This window comes from Dipodomys spectabilis, unplaced genomic scaffold (assembly GCF_019054845.1).
Source record: "Dipodomys spectabilis isolate Male_0828 unplaced genomic scaffold, ASM1905484v1 ptg000080l, whole genome shotgun sequence".
Taxonomy (NCBI): Eukaryota; Metazoa; Chordata; class Mammalia; order Rodentia; family Heteromyidae; genus Dipodomys; species Dipodomys spectabilis.
This window is the reverse complement of record NW_024870757.1, coordinates 1153873-1173712: the sequence shown is the minus strand read 5'-3', so window position 1 is coordinate 1173712 and position 19840 is coordinate 1153873. Positions and strand designations below refer to the sequence as shown.

The 19840-nt window shown below is 50.6% G+C and overlaps 1 protein-coding gene across 1 annotated transcript; it reads right to left on the bottom strand.

The window, feature by feature from the left end:
- Positions 1-2291: 2291 nt before the first annotated feature.
- Positions 2292-19439, bottom strand: Zscan18 (zinc finger and SCAN domain containing 18). Its single transcript, XM_042683280.1, has 7 exons — positions 19374-19439; positions 7542-8571; positions 6956-7078; positions 6458-6570; positions 6052-6151; positions 4968-5048; positions 2292-3739 (listed from the first exon to the last, which is right to left on the bottom strand). The coding sequence occupies exons 2-7, from the start codon at positions 8485-8487 to the stop codon at positions 3237-3239; spliced, it is 1866 nt and encodes a 621-aa protein (XP_042539214.1). The 5' UTR covers positions 8488-8571; positions 19374-19439; the 3' UTR covers positions 2292-3236.
- Between the last annotated feature and the right edge of the window lie 401 nt (positions 19440-19840).

Genomic DNA, 19840 nt, shown 5'->3' with positions numbered 1-19840 from the left:
CCTGGCACTGTCCCTCAGCTCTTCAGCTCAAGGCCAGTGCCCTACCATTTGAGCCACAGCACCACATCTGGTTTTCTGGTGGTTAATTAGAGATAAGCATGTCATGGTGGGGGAGGGGAGTTGGGGAGAGAGAGAAGGGATGTTAAGGGAAAAACAAAGGAGGGGGTAACAATACTCAATAGCAAATGTACTCATTACCTTACTCATGTAACTATAACCGCTCTCTACAGTATCTTTACAAAAAAATATGTATATATATATGTATATACATGTATATATGTATATATATTATCTCTAATTGTGTGTATATATACTTATATATATACACACTATATATATATATATACAGACTTTCCTGCCCAGGCTGGCTTTGAACTGTGATCCTCAGATCTCAGCCTCCTGAGTAGTTAGGATTACAGGCATGAGCCACTGGTGCCCAGCTTATGTTACCACTTTCTACAAAGATCATAGGACTTCATGATCTTTCCATTCATCCTGCTTTTGAAATCTGGAATGTTCTATGGCAGCATTTCAAGTGCTCAAAATTGAATTCTAAACAACAGTGACCAGCCAGTGGCTGTCCTGAACAGGGCATATCACAAGCTGGCCCGTGCTGCTCTGACTTTTGTTAAACAAATCTCCCCTTCTCTGTGCTTCTTCTTGGGTTATCTTCAGAGAAAGCAGATGGACTGCAAGGGATCAGTCTGAGTAAATGGCACAAGATTCCTGAATGTAAACTCACAATAGAAAATGTAGTGTTTCACAGTCTGGTTCTGGACATCAAAGTTACTAGCTGGGGAGGGGAGTGCTTCTTACAGAATGCTGGGATGACTGGGAAGTGGTGTGGGGAAACCACTTTGTAACCTCCACAGTAGAGAGATATGGGCAGAACCCATCAATGGAGGCTAAATAAATGGGTGACATTTTGATGAGCACAATAAGTGCAGGATCTTACAGCATCTTCCCACAGCCTGCTGAATAGAGAAATAACGCTGAACAGATTAACAGAACTAGTGTCACCTGAGGAATGCAGATGTGACAGTGTCCCTTTACATGGAAAGGGCACATGCACATGCAAAACTCGAGTGTGGGGGGAAGTGTGAAAAACAAAATCTGGATGATTTTTGTACTTTTTTCTGACATCCAAATTTTCAGCAGATAAAGTATCTTAAAAATTCATTTAAATGAGAAAAAATGAATTATCTTAGTGCTCGTAGCTTACATACTAGCTAATTCCACTACTTAGGAGGCTGAGATCTGAGACCTTCAGTTCAGAGCTAGCCTGGGCAGACAAATCCATGACTCTCATCTGCCAATATAGAGGGTAAAGCTGGGCGCTGGTGATTTACACCTGTAATCTTAGCTACTCAGAAGTCTGAAATCTGAAGATCATGGCTCAAAGCCAGCCCAGGCAGAAAACCTGTGAGACTCATGTCCAACTGACCACCAAAAAGCAAGAAGTAGCGTTGTGGCTCGAGTGGTAGAGCACCAACAAGCCTTGAGTGAGAAAGCTCAGGGACAGCCCCCACGGGCCCTGAATTCAAATCCTAGGACTGGCACAGAAATTAAAAAAGTAAAAGTGGAGACATGGTTCAAGTAGTACCGTACCAGCAACGAGCAAGCCGCAGTATCTGCATAAAAAAGAAAAACATGGGGCTGGGAAGTTGGCTCAGTGGTAGAGTGCTTGCCTCGCATGCATGAGGTCCCGGGTTCGATTCCTCAGCACCACATAAGCAGAAAAAAGCTTGAAGTGGTACTGTGGCTCAAGTGATAGGTAGGGCACTAGCCTTGAGCTGAAGAGCTGAGGGACAGCGCCCAGGCCCAGAGGTAAGACCCCACGACCGACACACACACACACACACACAAAGAAAGAAAAAAAGAAAGAAAGAAAGAAGGAAGAAAAACATGATGGGCTTTAGAGTAACAGTTATCTGTGGGACACACGGTGAGGAAGTCTCCCAGTGCAGTGGTGAAGGCAGGATGGCAGGTAAGCTAGGGACACAGGCTCTTTTTACCAGAGCCACACTTAACTTGGGGTTCAGGTAGTAGAGACAAGCGATCTTGGCTTAGTAATTGGTAGAGACCGGCACCTGGGTGGACATTCCTATCTTATTATAAGGAACAAAGCCATGGGATCACTTCTTCCAGGGATGTGTATGTCTTCTCCCAGATGAAGGGTATCCAGCGGAGAGCCATCACAATATGCATTCTCGTGTCCCTGCTGGGAGCAGTGTCCCTCCCTTCAACACACAAGCAAGCAGCAGCACAATCACAAACAGTAAGCTATAATATGAGTGAAGAAATAAATACTTTATTAAGCATATCAGACAGGGTTGTTACAGATTGCCTAAACACTGACAGAAGAGGCACCAGTTTCTGTATCTGTAGGAGGCAATTAAACTGATGCTCAGGCAACAGAAAATACTGCAATGAAACACAAAATCAAAAGATCGCCTTTGTAGACCAAGTTTGGTTCTTTGCTCAGTTGGAGCATCAGTTTTTAACCAGTTTTAACCATAACCCCCTAGTAAGAAATACAGTTTACATGGTTGCCAGCTCTCCTATTTAGATACATAGCTGAAAAGTTTCACACAACAATACTTGCCTTTACTACATGATGCATTCTGACCTACTTTATTCTACTTCATTGCTCTGCAATGCCAGGGACCACCCACAATTCACTAATGGGCTGGAAATCACACTCTAAAGGCCCCACACTGCATCACTAGGCTGCAAGCGCCCTTTTATTTAAACTAAAACATTGCTTGTTTTTGAGGGTTCAGAAGTAAACTCGACATCACATATTTGTGAAACGGCCAAAACAGATGGCAAGAATTCTGCTTGAACAAAGTTGGGGAGCTTGGTGAGCAGTTGAGGCAAGAATGACTTCAAGAAAGCGCCAACAGATCACACACTGTAAGGCAACTCTACACTGCACAATGTCAAATGATCCAGCCTATGGATGGCGGTACAAACGTTGCGGAAGTATTCCTTCACATCTGATGGCTTACCCAGATGTGAACATTAGCCCAGGGTGTGTACAAGGCCAAAACTCACCTCCTGGGACTCTCGGAGCAGGTGGCTCCTGCATGTGTGGTGTTCTGGGTAAGGAGATCCTCCCGCCAGTGCGGGTGCCACTGTGGCAGGGAGGGGACTCCAGACGGAGCCATTCTCCTTGTCTTGGGTCTTCTAGTGCTAAACCAGGGCCGGGACGGAGAGGTGGTTTCCTGACAGCCCTAGCATGCAAAGCGCTTCTTGCTGCTATGGCTCCTGTGATGCTCTATGAGCTGTGAGATCCACGCAAAGGTGTCCCCACACTCACTGCAGGTGTAGGGCTCCCCTGTGCACACTCCTGGCTCATCAACCACACAATAGCTGGAAGTAGAGGGGCCTGGGTCCAGCCAAGCTGAGGACATGGCAGCATAGCCAGGCACCTTCCCTGTGTATGGCTGCTGGCTGCTCCTACTGGAGGGATACTTCGGGCCCAGCTCATCTTCATCGTTGGGATGGGGCCTCTTCCTTCCAGTGGCTTGCTGTAGGGCGCCGGGCCGGGCTGGCTGCCGGATGACTGACTGCCGCTGGGAACGGTTTGCAGAGCTCGACTCTCCGTTCTGAGCGCCCTGGCGGGCGTCCAGTAGAGGGTTTGCAGGAGCACCCCTCGTCAGCCTCTCCATGAGCATCCTATACATGCAGACATCTTCGCACGCATTCTCTCTGCTCTCTTGTATCCTGCCACCATCTAAAACAAGGTCACAGTGTAAGCAATCCTGACTCCCAAGCCTGCCACAGAGGCTGCTTCCTGAGCAGAAACCAAGAAAATAAAATGTGAGGCCCAAAGACCTAAGCATGGGGTAAAAGAGGCCATGGGACAAGAAGTTCAGGTATGCCCAGTCAGTCAGCCCTATTTTTAACTTAGGTGAGACCATATGGCAGCCTCGTAAGACTCACCTGTTCCCCCGCCCCTCCTCCAAGTCTCTGAATGAGAGCTGAGCTCCCTAGGAGACAGATCCACCCGCTCCCAGCCAGCCTCGAATCCAGGTGACCTTGTGCCTGCATTCTGCTCAGAAGTGCGGGCTGCAAGGAGGGACTTCCTCCTTCCTGCGTTTATGAAGGTGAGATCTGGGGCAATCTTCAGGACCACAAGGGGCCATCGGCAATGGAGCCATGAGATGGGTCACTATTTGGTCACTAACAAAGACCAACTGAACCCTGTGGTGGACCAACTGGCCAACTATGACCTATGACACCCAGGAATGACCCTGGGATAATCTGTTTTTCCATTGACTCAGTCATGTGAACTACTGCAGCCAATGGGATGTAAGCACACAGCATACAAGCAAGACTGTGGCAAATGCTTACTGTCCTGGAGACTTACTGTCCCAGGGCGTCCTGTGAGGAGCCCAAGCCAGCCACGGAGAAGCCACAGGAAGAACTCAGGCCTATAGCTCCAGCTGGGCTCCTGCAGTGTGTCACTAAGGCCAATAGGACATCCCAGCCCTAGGCATGCCTTAAAGCCACCAAATGAAGCCAGAGAGCTGCAGGGTTGGGTGCAGACAATCCACAGGCCACAGAATTCTTTTAGGCGACCCAGTTTCAGGGCAGTTTTTTATACATAAGAGATCAATGAAATGACTGGATTCCAACATAGGGAGAGGGGGAATGACTACTGGAGTTGAGATGAGGTCTCTGCTGAGGCATGTAGCTGTGTGGGCCTGGGCAAGAAGGTCTATACCTCCTCATGCCAGCCTCCCCCACCTGACCCTCATCCCCCCCCACACCAGCCTCCCCCACCTGACCCTCACCTCCCCACGCCAGCCTCCCCCACCTGACCCTCACCTCCCCACGCCAGCCTCCCCCACTAGACCCTCATCCCCCACACCAGCCTCCCCCCATTGGACCTGACCCTCATCCCCCCCCATGCCAGCCTCCCCCGCCGGACCACACCCTGGTCTCTAACCTGACCTCACCTTGGAGTCTGCCTCCCGGTAGTTCTTCCAGGTCCTCTGCCTCCAGCACAAAGGCGGTGCACGGCTGAGAAAGCTCATACCCTGAGTTAAGTTAAAAAGTACAGACTAAAAAAGGTATCCGTACAAAGCAGCTGAGGGGATGTGGGGTGCAGGAGAGGGGTCCCCACATGGCAGCCTGTCTTTTTCTTTATACTGGAGGGCAACCTCCAGAGCCCCTGGACAGCCAGAGGTTCTGAGCACAAGGAAGCAGAGATAAAGCAGAGGGTCTGCCTGGTGAGGAGGAAAGCACAATGAGGACAAGCAGAAGGCGAGAGTCCAGGGGTGAGAAACGTTAGAGAGAAAAACATAAAATTGGGCTAGGAGTTTAGCTCAGTGCTAAGAAGGATCACCTAACTGTGGCACATGCCTGTCATCCTAGCTACTGAGGAGGCTGAGATCTGAGGACTAAGGTTCAAAGCCAGCCCAGGCAGAAAAGCTATAAGGGGAGCTATGCTCAAGTGATAAGAGCCAAAAAAAAAAAAAAGCTCAGGAGAGCACCTAGGCCTTGAGTCCAAGCCTCAGACCTGCATGAGTGAAGTTCTGGGTCTAAGTTAAGCATCACCAAAACAAAACCATAAAATTAGAACCTTGTAAAGGGCCCAGGAATCTGACTGTGGCTCACTGCAAAGGCAAATTCTGGGGTAAGAACTTCTGTGAGAGAAGCCTCTGCCTTTGTCAGGTCAATCTCTGTACTTATGTGACAGTATTGGCATCTTGGGCCCAGGCCTTTCTAAATTTAGTGGCTTCATATTCCACAGGCAGATATGCAAACAGAAAGTCCTGAGGCCCAGGAAGAACTCAAAAGAGTAGACTAGGATGGATGAGGATCTTGGCAAACAGGTAAGTCCAAGTCCCAAGGCACTTAAAACATGCTCAGGTTCAAACACATCTACATCACCTTAATACATAACAATTAAAAGAAAAGTGTGAAAATTCCTTTGGTGTTCTAACCATAGCCCAAGTCAGGACTGCCTGTGCTGGCCTGTGCCAGCAGAGCTGGGAGAGAAGGGGGGGTAAGGCGAAGCCCCCAGGAGGCAGGTCTCACCACTCAGGAGCAGCTTCTCGTAGCTCTTCAGGTTCTCCTCTGTGGGGTCTATTTGGTTCCATTCTCCCAAGGCCAGAGTCTCATCCGGGAGCGACTCTGTCTAAAACAGCAAGGTGGCCCCAAGAGCACTGGCTAGGAACAAGCACCCACCCGGGGACTGTGACCCACCCTGAGACGCACCGCTCTACACCCCTCTCCTGAGTTCTGTAAGGTCTCGTACACCTCACCCTACAGATATTCAGATCCCTCACTACAGCAGAGTTTAGCCCTGGGAAGCTGGTCAACAGTCAGGGAGAGACAAAGCCTCTCCTGTGGGAACAGACTCCAGGAGCCGCTGGACATGGTCAGCCTCCAGTGCCGCCTGTAGCAGTCCCCTGGCCTCCACAATACCAGTGGCCCCACCCACCTTTGGCTCAGTTGCATCAATGTCAGACTCTTCAGATTTTTCTCTCCCCAAATTCTCCTGATCCAGATGCATGGATTCCAGAGCTGGCCAGGCAGGGAGAAGTGATGGCAGATCTGGGGAGACAAATGCTGTGGCTGAGCACCTCCAAAACAAGCCGGGCCCACTCCACCCACACAGCCCCCGGAAGAAGGTGGAGATGCCCTACGTTGTGTCACATGTGTCAAAGTTCAGCAAACACTTCTGTCTGTACTGAGCATGGTCACAAAACTAACAAGGCGCCCAGATCCAGGAGGAGCCCCAGAAATGCCCATTTAAGCCACAGAAGAGGCAATGTTTCGTTTTAGTTTCTTTGTGTTCTGATACTGCAGCTTGAGCTCAGGGCCTCATGCTCTTGTTCAGCATTACCATTTGCAGCTGGCATTCTACCACTTGAAACAAGCCCTAGATGGTCTCCTAACCACACATCCACCACTTCACACTGGACCCAGTAACACTCACCAGTATCTGGGTCTCCGCTGGGGCTCAGCAGCCCTCTTGGTAGTAGCAGAGGGTCAGAGTGCCTCTCATAGTCCCCCTCACTGAAGGAAGAAGTCGACCCGCCCGGAGAGCACAGCCGTATCCCTGTGAACAACCAAGTAAACCACTGCATGAACAGGGACCCCAAAGATGGGGACCCATGCAGGGACCAGGAAGGAACCCAGGTGATGACAGGGCCTCTGGGCCCCCAGGCCTCTTCGTCCAACCCCAGGTCCCAGCCCTTAGACATGGAGGAAACCTCCAGCTAGCGATACACCCAGAATGTTTACCTAGTCTTTAAGAGCCTGCTCTCTGCCTTTGACTGCCCTCCATTTCTCCTGTTTCCTAGATTCTGGAAAGCAGACATGAAGGCAAGAGCCCAGGCAGCTGTTTTAACTTTGAGGCAGCTCTTAGAGAGAAGCCACTGGGCAGGGCAATGGGGCTTGGAGTTGTGCATGCTTCTGCATCTTATACATGGGTGACTAAGATCTCAGAAAAGCCACAACGGGTTTGAACTGCACATAGTAAACTGCTCATAGCATGCTTCCTTCTGGGTCGGCAGACTCACCTGGTTCCTCCAAAACATCAGAGATACCCTCCACCAGAGAGGCAGCCTTCGTGCAATTCTCCGGGTACTGGGATACCACCCAGGGGCGGACCCTGTCCGGCAAGATGCCCAGGAACTGCTCCAGCACCAGTAGCTCCAAGATCTCCTCCTTGGAGCAGGCATCGGGACGCAGCCACTGGCGGCACAGATCGTGCAGCCGGGCCAGAGTCTGGTGAGGCCCAGCAGTCTCCTGGTAGACAAACTCTCGGAAGCGCAGACGGGAGAACTCAAGGTCAGCAGGGGTCCTCTCAGATCCCTTCTGACGGCTAGACTCTTGCAGATCATCTTCGTCCTCCAGTTCAACTTCCTCCTGCAGATAGGCCTCCTCCTGCAGGTCATCCTCCTCCTGCAAGTCATCCTCTTCCTGCAGGTTGGGCTCTTTCCCCAGCAGATACTCCTCCTGCTGGACTAGCTCCTCACACTGGACAGGCTCCACATGCTGGGCCGGCTCCTCACACTGGGCCGGCTCCTCACGCTGGACGGGCTCCTCACACTGGGCCGGCTCCTCACGCTGGGCCGGCTCCCCACGCTGGACGGGCTCCTCACGCTGGACGGGCTCCTCACGCTGGACGGGCTCCTCACGCTGGGCCGGCTCCTCACGCTGGGCCGGCTCCCCACACTGGACGGGCTCCTCACGCTGGGCCGGCTCCTCACGCTGGACTGGCTCCTCATGCTGGATGGGCTCTTCATGCTGGACCGGTTCCTCATGCTGGAACGGCTCCTCACGCTGGACTGGCTCTTCCTCCAGGACACACTCCTCCTGCTGGATGAACTCTTCCTGCAGGTTGGGCTCTTCCCATGGGCTGCGCTCTGCCTGCTGGACTGTGTCGTCTGACCCCAGTGTGGGCGTTTCTGGGGGCAGTGGGGAGCTCCTCGGGGAGGCCAACACCTTCTCCAAAGGCAGCATCTTCACAGACCTCCACCAAAACGTGACTGTCTGTACTAAGGCAAGGCACACACAAGAGGACCACCGGTATCAGGACTCAAGGATCTGCAGAAGGTGCCAACAAGACACATGGTGAAGACCCTTGCCAAGGGTATCAGAGCAAAGCCAGCATCTCTGAGCTTAGCCATGCAACCCCACACATAAATCGCATACAGAATTTTATCTATCTTATCGATCGATCGCAGGAGCTGGGGCTTGAACTCAAGACCTGCGCACTGTCCCTAAGCATATTCTACCATTTGAACCACAGCTCCACTTCCAGCTTTTTGGTGGAGTGAAATCTGAGGGACTTTCCTGCCTGGGCTGGTTTTGAACCTTGATTCTCAAATCTCAGCCTCTTCCTTCTTTTTTTTCGTCAGTCATTGGTCTTGAACTCTGGGCCTGAGCCACTCACTGTCCCTTAGCTCTTTAGCTCAAGGCCAGCGCTCTACCACTTGAGCCACAGAGCCACTTCCAGTTTCCTGGTGGTTTACTGGAGATGAGTCTCGCGGACTTTGCTGCCCGGGCTGGCTTTGAACCGCGACCCTCAGGTCTCAGCCTCCTGTGTAGCTGGGATCACAGGCGTGAGCAGCCACGCCCGGCTTGAAATTTTTTGTTTTGGGGGGGGGGGGGGGGAGGGCGGCAATTACCCATGAATAAGATACAGGGGAAAATTACAAGGCCGCCGACGATGAACCCAGATGGAATCGCCTAGAACATCAGTGAGCCCAATCCACCACCGCAGCTGCACCCCAGCACAGAGCTCCGTCTGCACCCTCCAGGGAGGCCCGAGCTGCCGGGCGTCCCGAGCTGCGGGCGTCCCGAGCTGCGGGCGGCGCTCGCCGGGTGAACCGCAACAGAGAAGCAGCCAGGCCTCCGGTCCCGGCCCCCGCCCGCCCCGCCCAGCCACCGGCCTGTCAGGCCCGTGAGGTGGTCCGACCCGACTTCCGTGCAGCAACAACCCACGGGCTCCCGCAGCCCCCGACCCAAAAGTGGTGCGATGGCGACAGTAGAACTGCGCATGCACTAGGAGATGCCTCGCGGACTCCAATTCCCCGAATGCTGTGCGGGGACCGCGCCTCCGAGGGCTGAGGCTGCAGGGGCGGGGCCAGCGTCCAATCAGAGGCAACGCCCTCCCCCTTTGCGCCAGCACCACCTCCGGTGCCATGGCAACTGGGTAAACAAGAGGAAATCAGAGGCGCCCAGGACCCCAGGACCTGAGAGCAGGTGACAAAAAAGCTGGAAAAGGCGGAGATGTGAGAGATCAGACTTAAACTGGGATTGGCAGCAGTCGTGAAGCCCGCGGCGCGCATGCCGAGAGCGGGAACAGAGATGAGGATGAGCAAGACAGGGAGAGGACAGAAAGACACAGGAGAGAACACTAGGCAGCAATGAAAATGGAGGCCGGACAGTGGGGCGGCCGGGGAGCGGCGCACGACAGGCCCAGGGCCCGGAGGCCCTGAAGGACACAGGTTCACTGCAGTGCAGTTTGCACTTGCAGACAGAATCTGAAGAGGAGAGGCAGAGGGGAAGGGGGTCAGGAATAAGTCGGGGATGGGGGCCCGAAGACCGGGGGCCAGGCTGCACCCTCCACCAGCTCCCGAAGGTCGTTTGGAAAGACTACACACACGTATCTGAGCAGTATGTCCTTTTTTTTTTTTTTTTGGTCAGTTGTGGGGCCTGAACTCTGGGCCTGGGTGCTGTCCCTCAACTCTTCAGCTCAAGGCAAGCGCTCTACCACTTGAGCCACAGCGCCACTTACGGCCTTTTCTGCTTACGTGGTACTGAAGAATCGAACCCAGGGCTTCATGCATGCAAGGCGAGCACTCTACCACTGCGCCACCCTCCCGGCCCAGAATGTCACGTATGTGACATATGTGTAGTCTACTGAAATTTGCTTTTGTACTGTTTGTAACTTGCCTGAAACCTATGAAGGTAGCATCTAGAAACAGTTTGTTGCTGATGATTGCTAAGTAATATTCCATAGTATACAACATTTAAACACTGCACCAGTTTAATACCATCGGGTTTGCTTCCAGTAATTTGCTATTACAAATCAAGACATTTTGTGCACTTTGGGGAGGGGACGGGTACCCAGAGCACAATTGCTGTAGTGTAACAAGAATTGGTTGGTGTTAAAAACAGAAAAGTCTGGCCAGACGCCAGTGGCTCACACCTGTCATCCTAGCTACTCAGGTGGCCTCAGCCACCTGATCTGAGGATCACGGTTCAAAGCCAACCCGGGCAGGAAAGTCCATGACACTTTAATCTCCAATAATCCACCAGAAAATCAGAAGTGGCGCTGTGGCTCCAAGTGGTAGAGCGCTCGCCTTGAGCTGAAGAGCTGAGGGGCAGCCCCCAGGCCCAGAGTTCAAGCCTAATAACCGACAAAAAAAAAAGAAAAAAAAATGTACTCATTATTTGACTTATGAAATATAACCCCTGTGTTGTTAACCCCTTAATAACAAAATTACTTTAAAAAAATTTTTTTGTCAGTCCTGGGGCTTGAACTCAGGGTCTGGGCACTGTCCCTGAGCTTCTTTTGCTCAAGGCTAGCACTCTACCACTTGAACCACAATGCCACTTCCAGCTTTTTCTGAGTATGTGGTATTGAGGAATTGAACCCAGGGCTTCAATACATGCTAGGAAAGCACTCTTCCAGTAAGCCACATTCCCAGCCCACCAAAATTATACTTTTAAACAAAAAAAAAAACATGCTAATAAATTACTCATAGAAAAGAAAAAGTCATACTGTTTCATAGTAGTATACTGTTTAACATTCTAACCACCAAGGTATATGTATCAGTTTGTCCACATTGTCACCAGAATTTGGTGTTAACAGGAGCCATTCTGTGGTGTAGTAATACTGTGGTTTAATTGCATTCCTCTAATGACTAACAATATTGAACTCATTTTCATGATTATTTGCCATCTATTTATTCAAACAGTAAAGTATCTACTGTGTCTTCTGCCTCTTTCTAGTTAATAAATGCCTTGAGGTCTTTATATATTTTAAATATAACTTGTCAGATATATAACTCACAAATTTTCTTCCAATTTGTTTTATGTCCTTAACAGGGGCTTTGGCAAAGAATTTTTTTTTTTTTTGTCAGTTCTGGAGCTTGAACTCTGGGCCTGGGCGCTGTCTCTCAGCTCTTCAGCTCAAGGCTAATGCTCTACCACTTGAGCCCCAGCGCCACTTCCGGTTTTCTGAGTGGTTTATTGGAGATAAAGAGTCTCATGGACTTCCCTGCCCAGGCTAGCTTTGAACCGGAATCCTCAGATCTCAGCCTCCTGAATAGCTAAGATTACAGGTGTGAGCCACGGGCACCCAGGTTGGCAAAGGATTTTTTTTTATTTGTTATATATTTTTATTGTAAATATACTGTACAGAGGGGTTACCGTTACTTAAGCAAGGTAATGAGTCCTGTTTTCCTATCACGCATTGTTACCTCCTCCTTTGTTTTTCCCCTAGCATCCCTTCCCCTCCCCAACTACACCATAACTCCCCCTCAACCTAATGTCTTGTACATATTGTTGTTACATGGGTCATCCTTTATCCTTATTTCATCATTTTGTTATCCCTTCCCCTCCCCAAATCAGAAAAATGCATATACAGGATGCAGGGCACCTATCAAATACAGTGAAAACAGGGATTATACCATGGGGGAAGAAACAACAAAAAATCACATTGTGAAATTAAAAATTTGGCAAAGGGGGGCTGGGAAGGTGGCTTAGTGGTAGAGCGCTTGCCTTGCATGCCTGAGGCCCTGGGTTCGATTCCTCAGCACCACATAAGCAAAAAGAAAAAAGCTGGAAGTGGCACTGTGGTTCAAGTGGTAGAGCGCTAGCCTTGAGCTGAAGAGCTGAGGGACAGCGCCCAGGCCCAGAGTTCAGGCCCCACGACCGGAACCAAAAAAAAAAAAAAAATTTGGCAAAGGATTTTTAAACAACGTCCAATTTAAATATTTCTCCTTTTAGATGTTCTTGATGTTTGTTGTCAGTTTAAAATTATACCTTGGGGTCTGGGAAGTTGGCTCAGTGGTAGAGTGCTTGTCTTGCAAGCATGAGGCCCTGGGTTCAATACCTCAGCAACACATAAGCAGAAAAAAGCTGGAAGTGGAGCTGTGGCTCAAATGGTAGAGTGCTAGCCTTGAGCTGAGGAGCTGAGGAACACCGCCTGGGCCCAGAGTTCAGCTCCCATGACAAAAAAAAAAAAAAAAAAAATTATACCTACTCCTAAGTTCCAAGGTTTCCTGATTTCTAATATATTAATTTAATGTTTTCATAAGATGTGAGGTTTATATTAAGGTTCATTTCTTTCCATCGGAATGCCTCTTTTTCTTAACACCAAATCTATATTATCCTCAGCACCAACCCATTCTCCAACATTAGCTAGATGTCTAAAAATTCAGACACTACTGAGAATTAGCGTCAACTGGACAGGCCAAAGACTCAGGCTCACTTCTGACTATTTTGGCCATAGATTGTTTTCCACAAATTTAAGGGTCTCCAATGTCCCTATTTTGGGCACAATACTTTGCCAGGACAACTCACAGAACATTCAGAAGGAAACTTTACCTGTGTTGTCAGTTCATGACAAGTGATACAAGTCAGCAGCAACCAAGTGGAAGACATGTGGATGGTTCAAAGCCCCTCTTCTCCAACTGGGCTCCATACCTCCAGGACACCTTGTGCCTCAGGACGCTCCTGGAGCTGAGTGTTCTGAGAAACTTCCCCACCCTGCTTCTATCAAGAGGTCCCACTTTTTTTTTTTGGGGGGGGGTCCAGTCGTGGGGCCTGAACTCTGGGCCTGGGTGCTGTCCCTCAGCTCTTCAGCTCAAGGCTAGAGCTCTACCACTTGAGCCACAGAGCCACTTCCGGCTTTATTCTTTTTGCTTATGTGGTGCTGAGGAATCGAACCCAGGGCCTCAGGCATGCAAGGCAAGTGCTCTACCACTGAGCACCTTCCCAGCCGGAGGCCCCACTTTTTAGCTTTTGGGTTTTTTTTTTTGGTCAGTTGGGCTTGAACTCTGGGCCTGGGCGCTGTCCCTCAGCTCTTCAGCTGAAGGTTAGCACTCTACCACTTGAGCATCAGCCCCACTTCCAGCTTTTTCTGCTTATGTGGTGCTGAGGAATCGAACCCAGGGCCTCATGCATGCAAGGCAAGCACTCTACCACTGAGCTACCTTCCCAGCCGGAGGCCCCCACTTTTTGAGTCAACTTAGCACAAAGAATTCCAAAGCTTTTGGCCAGCACTCAGGGACAAAACTATGCTATTATACCACAGGTATCATCCTGGTTATTCCGTTCTATTCCTATATTTTCCTGATTATCCAGCTATATAGAAAATCTTATAGGAGGGGCTGGGAAGTTGGCTCAGTGGTAGAGCGCTTGCCTTGCATGCCTGAGGCCCTGGGTTCAATTCCTCAGCACCACATAAGCAAAAAGGAAAAAAGCCGGAAGTGGTGCTGTGGCTCAAGTAGTAGAGCACTAGCCTTGAGCTGAAGAGCTGAGGGACAGCACCCAGGCCGAGTTCAGGCCCCACGACCGGACCCAAAAAAAAAAAATAATAATAATCTTATAGGAAATATATTCATTACTTTCCTCATGTGACTGTAGCCCCTCTGTACAGTTAATTTACAATAAAAATTTAAAAATTAAAAATTAAAAAAAATCTTAGTACTGGATAGTTCTTTTTTCCTACTTTTTTCTTTGTCTTTCCAAATTGTCTTAGCTATTCTAAGTCAGCTCAGGCTGACCTTAAACTTGTAATACTCCTTCCAGGTGCTGGGATTACAGGTGAGGCAGAAATGGTTTTAAGTTTCATTTGCATTTTTTTCTTTCATTGTTTTCATGTTCATTGTGTGAAACAATGTTCCCATCAGCCACAGGACTAGGAATATAAACAACCAATAGTGTACAGTGTATTAAATATAGTGTCAGTCCAACCATATGATTCATGCTAGTAATCCCAGCAACCAGGCAGGAGATTGGGAAGCAAAAAGTCAGAGACCTTCACTACTTCAATATTAAATGTATTCTAAATTAGAAAATGGAAATGCTTATATAAAGCTTTTTTCTTCAAACTAATGATGCTACCCAGTTTCAAACTGAGCTATTTATAATAGTCAAAAATCAGACACAGGCCTAGTGCCAGTGGCTCACTCCTGTAAACCTAGTTACTCAGGAGGCTGAGATCTGAGGATCGTGGTTCAAAGCCAGACCAGGCAGGAAAGTCCTTGAGACTCTTTATCTCCAATTAACCACCAGAAAGGCAGAAGTGGCACTGTGGCTCACATGGTAGTGTTCACCTTGAGCTGAAGAGCTCAGAGACAGGGCCCAGGCCCAAAGTTCAAGATCCACACAACAACAACAAAAAAAATCAGACTCAGGCTGGGAAGACAGCTCAGTGGTAGAGTGCTCTCCTAGCATGCATGAAACCCTGGGTTCAATTCCTCAGTATCACATACACAGAAAACGCTGGAAGTGGCGCTGTGGCTCAAGTGGTAGAGTGCTGGCCTTGAACAAAAGAAGCTCAGGGGGGCTGGGAAGGTAGCTCAGCGGTAGAGTGCATGCCTTGCAAGCATGAGGCCCTGGGTTGGATTCCTCAGCACCACATAAACAGAAAAAGCCAGAAGTGGCGCTGTGGCTCCAGTGGTAGAGCGCTCGCCTTGAGCTGAAGAGCTGAGGGACAGCGTCCAGGCCCAGTGTTCAGGCCCCATGACTGGCAAAAAAAAAAAGAACACAAAAAAAAAAAAGCCAGAAGTGGCGCTGTGGCTCCAGTGGTAGAGCACTAGCCTTGAGCTGAAGAGCTGAGGGACAGCGTCCAGGCCCAGTGTTCAGGCCCCATGACCGGCAAAAAAAAAAAAAAGAGAAGCTCAGGGATTCCGCCTGAGTTCAAGCCTCAGGACTGGCAAAAAAAAAAAAAAAATCCCAGGTGACAGTGCTAGGAGGGGGGACCTAGCAGGAGGTCCTCGGGTAGACAAGGCAGACCCTCAGTGAGTGCTCCCATGATTAGTGAAACCTAAATCCACCCTGGGGTTGCATCAATTTGTTTCCTGGTATTGACAATGTTCTACAATTACACAAGAAGTTTACATTTGGCAGTTAGGATAAAAGGCACACTATCTCACTATTCAGTTTTCCTTCCGAAATTACAAATTATTTCAAAACAGTTAAAAACAACACAATGATCACAAAACTTTCTTCAAGCCATGGGGCTTTAATGCAGCCTTGGCGCCATCCCTCAGCACTAGCTCAAGGCAGCACTCTACCACATGATCCACAGCGCCACTTCTGGTTTTCTGGTGGTTAATTGGAGATAAGGATCTCAGACTTTCCTGCCCAGGCTGGCTTTGAACTTGGATACTCACATCTCAGCCCTCTGAATGACTACACAAGCCACCAGTGCCCAGTGCAAAATTTCTTATCTCAAAAATCAGTTTTCCCAGGGACAACTAGAAAAAATACATAAAGAGATGAGTTATCAGGTAAGAAGAAATTACTGTTTAGGTTTGGTAATAGTAGTATGCCCGTGCAAAAAAAGAATGCTCTTATCCTTAGAATCTCTGTCCTTAAAATTTTAAAGGTAAAGTGTCATACTTGGACTCATTTTGAAGATTATACATAATACACATAAATGTGCACACATAAATACACATACACATAAATACACATGCAAATTTTAAAACATATACACCCATGTATGTGGCATATACTCATAAAAATACATATAATACATATACAGAATATACACATATAAACCCCACAAATATTTGCTATACAAAAAGATGTATATATGCACACCATCAGGCACACATATAGTATCGACACATGTAACTATTATATATGTGTAAGTTGGTAAATTCACTGTTCTCTCTTCAACTTTTCTATCATACTTCAGGAAACAGTAGAGGGCTGGGAATGTGACTTAGTCATAGAGTGCTTGCCTAGCATGCATGAAGCCCTGGGTTCAATTCCTTAGTACCACATAAACAGAAAAAGCCGGAAAGTGGTGCTGTGGCTCAAGTGGTAGAGCACTAACCTTGAACACAGAGAGGCTCAGGGACAAAGCCTAGGCCCTGAGTTTACACCCTAGAACAGGACAGGATAGGACAGGACAGGAAAGGAAAGGATAGGAAAGGAAAGAAAGGAAGGAAGGAAAGAGAGAGAGAGAGAGAGAGAGAGAGAGAGAGAAGGAAAGAAAGAAAGAAAGAAAGAAAGAAAGAAAGAAAGAAAGAAAGAAAGAAAGAAAGAAAGAAAGAAAGAAAGGGAAAATGTAATGCCTCTAGTTAGCACTCGTTAACAACTTTGTGACAATAATAAAAGCTTCCTCAAAAGATTTAAATATTTTAAGGTGAGAAAATATGGTGATAGCTGAAAAGTATAAGGAATTACTACCTGATAACTTGTGAACTTCTCCACAGGAAGCTTTTTTATTTATTTATTTTTTTTGGAGGGGAGGTAAATTTTTTTTTCTTTTGGAGCCCATCCTGGGATTTGGAACTCAAGGTCTCACACTCTCACTTGGCTTAAAATTTTTACTGAGGGCTGGTGTTCTACCCATTGAGTCACACCTCTGCTTTCAAAGTAAAGAGTACTGCAGGACTAGGGATGTCTGCCAATAAGATCTGGGATTAGGCCAGGACAGTGGCTCACCCAGTAACCTAGCTACTCAAAACTGGATAAGATCAGAGAATCAAGGTCAAAGCCAAGATCACTTCCAATTAACCAGCAAAAAAGCCAGATTGGAAGTGTGGCTCAAATGGTAGCCATAGGCAAGGAAGCCAAGAACACTGTGACTGAAAAAAATAAAACAAAACTGGTGTGAGGATACAGCAGAGCCCTTCATATCACTCAGGTTTCTGGCCAATTCTGGAATTTCTGGTCCTCCAGCCACTTCTAGTATACTGGGCTTGATCCAAGTTCAATGCTATTTAAACTCTTTACACAATGAGCTCGGAATGCTTCCGAATTGCTTCAAGTCTATAAAAATAGGGCAAACAAAACTGTATTTTAGGCTCAACAGGGGAGCTTACTATTTCAATAGCACTTCAAATTCATTAAAATACTCTCCCTGGCTAACAGGACACCCCTGAATTCAAACCCCAGTACTGCCATTAAAAACTAAAAACAGTCCAGGCACCGATGGCTCACACCTGTCATCCCAGCTACTCAGGAGGCTGAGATCTGAGGATCGCAGTTCAAAGCCAGCCCAGGCAGGAAAGTCCGAGACACTTATCTCCAATGAACCACCAGAAAACCAGATGTGGCGCTTGCCTAGAAAGAGTCTCTGGGTTCAATTCCTCAGCACTACATAAGCAGAAAAAGCCCGAAGTGGTACTATGCCTCAAGTGGTAGAGCACTCGTTTGGGCTGAAGACCTGAGGGACAGCGCCCAGGCCCAGAGTTCAAGACCCAAGACCAACAAAAGAAAAGGTAAAAAAAAGAAATATACAAAAACAAACAAACCACCCAACCTGAGCACCTGAGGGAGGACTGCACCAGGGCGAGGTCACGCCTGCGCAGGCTCCGCACCACGAGTGGCATCGCACAGATCCCAGCACAGAACGAGGCGGCAGGCTGCACAGTCCAGACACACACACGCACACGCACACACTCGACGAGCTTCCTGCCACCCGAGGCCGCGCGGGTCACGACGCAGCTCGGCCGCAGCCGGGCAGCCCGAAGAGCATTTCCTGAGTCACGACTCTGCCTCTGCCATCAACGTCTCCGGAAGGTTCGGCTCCCAGCCGTCAAAATCTGCTTAACTTCCTTCGCTGGGCCTGTCGCCGCCAGGAACCCGCGCCTGACCCTCGCCAAAGAGCTCGGACCGAGCCCTGGGGTAGCAGAGAGCAGGACGTGGCGCCTTCGCTGCCATCTCCGGGCCACGGCGCGGCGTCGGGCTGCCCGGGACGCGGGCGGGCTGCCGCTCAGTGCAGAGTGGAGGCAGCTCCGGGAGGCCCAGCGGCTCCTGGCTCCCGGGCAAGGACCCCGGGCAAGGAAGCGGCGGAGCGGCCCACCCCGGGGAGACCCAAGGGCCTCCCAGAGGCGGAGGCACGGTATGCGATGATTTAAGGACATTGAAGACTGGGGAGAAGGAGCCGCACTTCACACGGCCGCGGGCATCAAGCCCCGGAGCCTCAGTCCCGGGGTCGAGGCCCTCGCGGCCGTTGCCGAGGGCAACGTGCGCACGACGCAAACACGAGCAGCGGTGGGGGTGCACGCCCGGCGGGAGGGGGGAAGCCTGGGGGTTAGGGGGGGGGAACCTGGGGGAAGGGAAGGCGGGAGGAGGCCTGGGGGAAAGGGGAGGAAACCGGGAGAGGGGGAGGCGGGGGAGGGGAGGCCTCGAGGGGGTGAGGCGGGGGCAGCCTGAGGGGGAGAGTCCGGGGGGCGGGGTGAGGTAGGGGGCCTTCACAGGGGAAGCAGGGGCAGGAGGCGCGCACAGGGCACGCACACGCGCGTGCATGCACGCACAGGCGCGCGGACGCTATGAACAGGTGCTCAGCTCAAACCCCCTAAGACCAGAGACGGCGCGGGAAGGCGGGGCTCGGGAGGAGGCCGTGGATCCCCGGGGAGTCCACCCCAAGGCACCCGGAGAGGGGTGTCCCCGCGGACAGGGAGGGGGGACTGAGGAAGGAACCCCGGCGGAAGACCGCGCCCGCCTCCGCCCAACGCGGGCCCGGACCCTCGCCGGCCATGCCCAAAAAAGGCAGCGCGGCGCCCGGGAGGGTGGGCACGGCCCGGGCTCGGCCGCTCTGAACCGCAGGACGCCCCCGGTCCCTCGCGTAGGGCTCTGCTCCGCGTCTTTGGAATTAGGAAAACCGAGCACCGAGAGGCCCGGGAGCCGCAAAAACGCGGACTTACCTCCAGCACCGCAACGCACACTTCGGCGAGTTGTCAAGTCTGCGCATGCGCCTGCCAGGCTCCCGGATGAGGCTCCCGAAAATGCAGAACGTCGCAAGCAGAGCGCGGGGGCGGGGCCAGCTGAGGAGAACGTGGGGCGACGCCAGCTGAGCAGGGGGCGGGGCTAGCTGAGCAGCGGGCGGTGTAGGGACAGCTAGGAAGAGCGTGGGGCAGTCCAGGCAGGGGGAGGGGACGAGGCCGGCTGGGCAGGGGGCGGGCATGCTGGGCAAGGTGCGGGGCCCACTGGCCCAGTCGCGCCGCGAGCTTAGGCTGTGCGCACCGGCTCCGATGGTCCGAGCGCTCCCAACCAGATAAAGGGTTGGGGAGCAGGAAAACCAGTGGGTCCGCGGAGAGGCGGAGCAGCGGTCGGCGCCCCGGGGCCGGGGAAGGCGCCTACTAGAGGCCCGACCAAGCCCTCTCCTCCACAC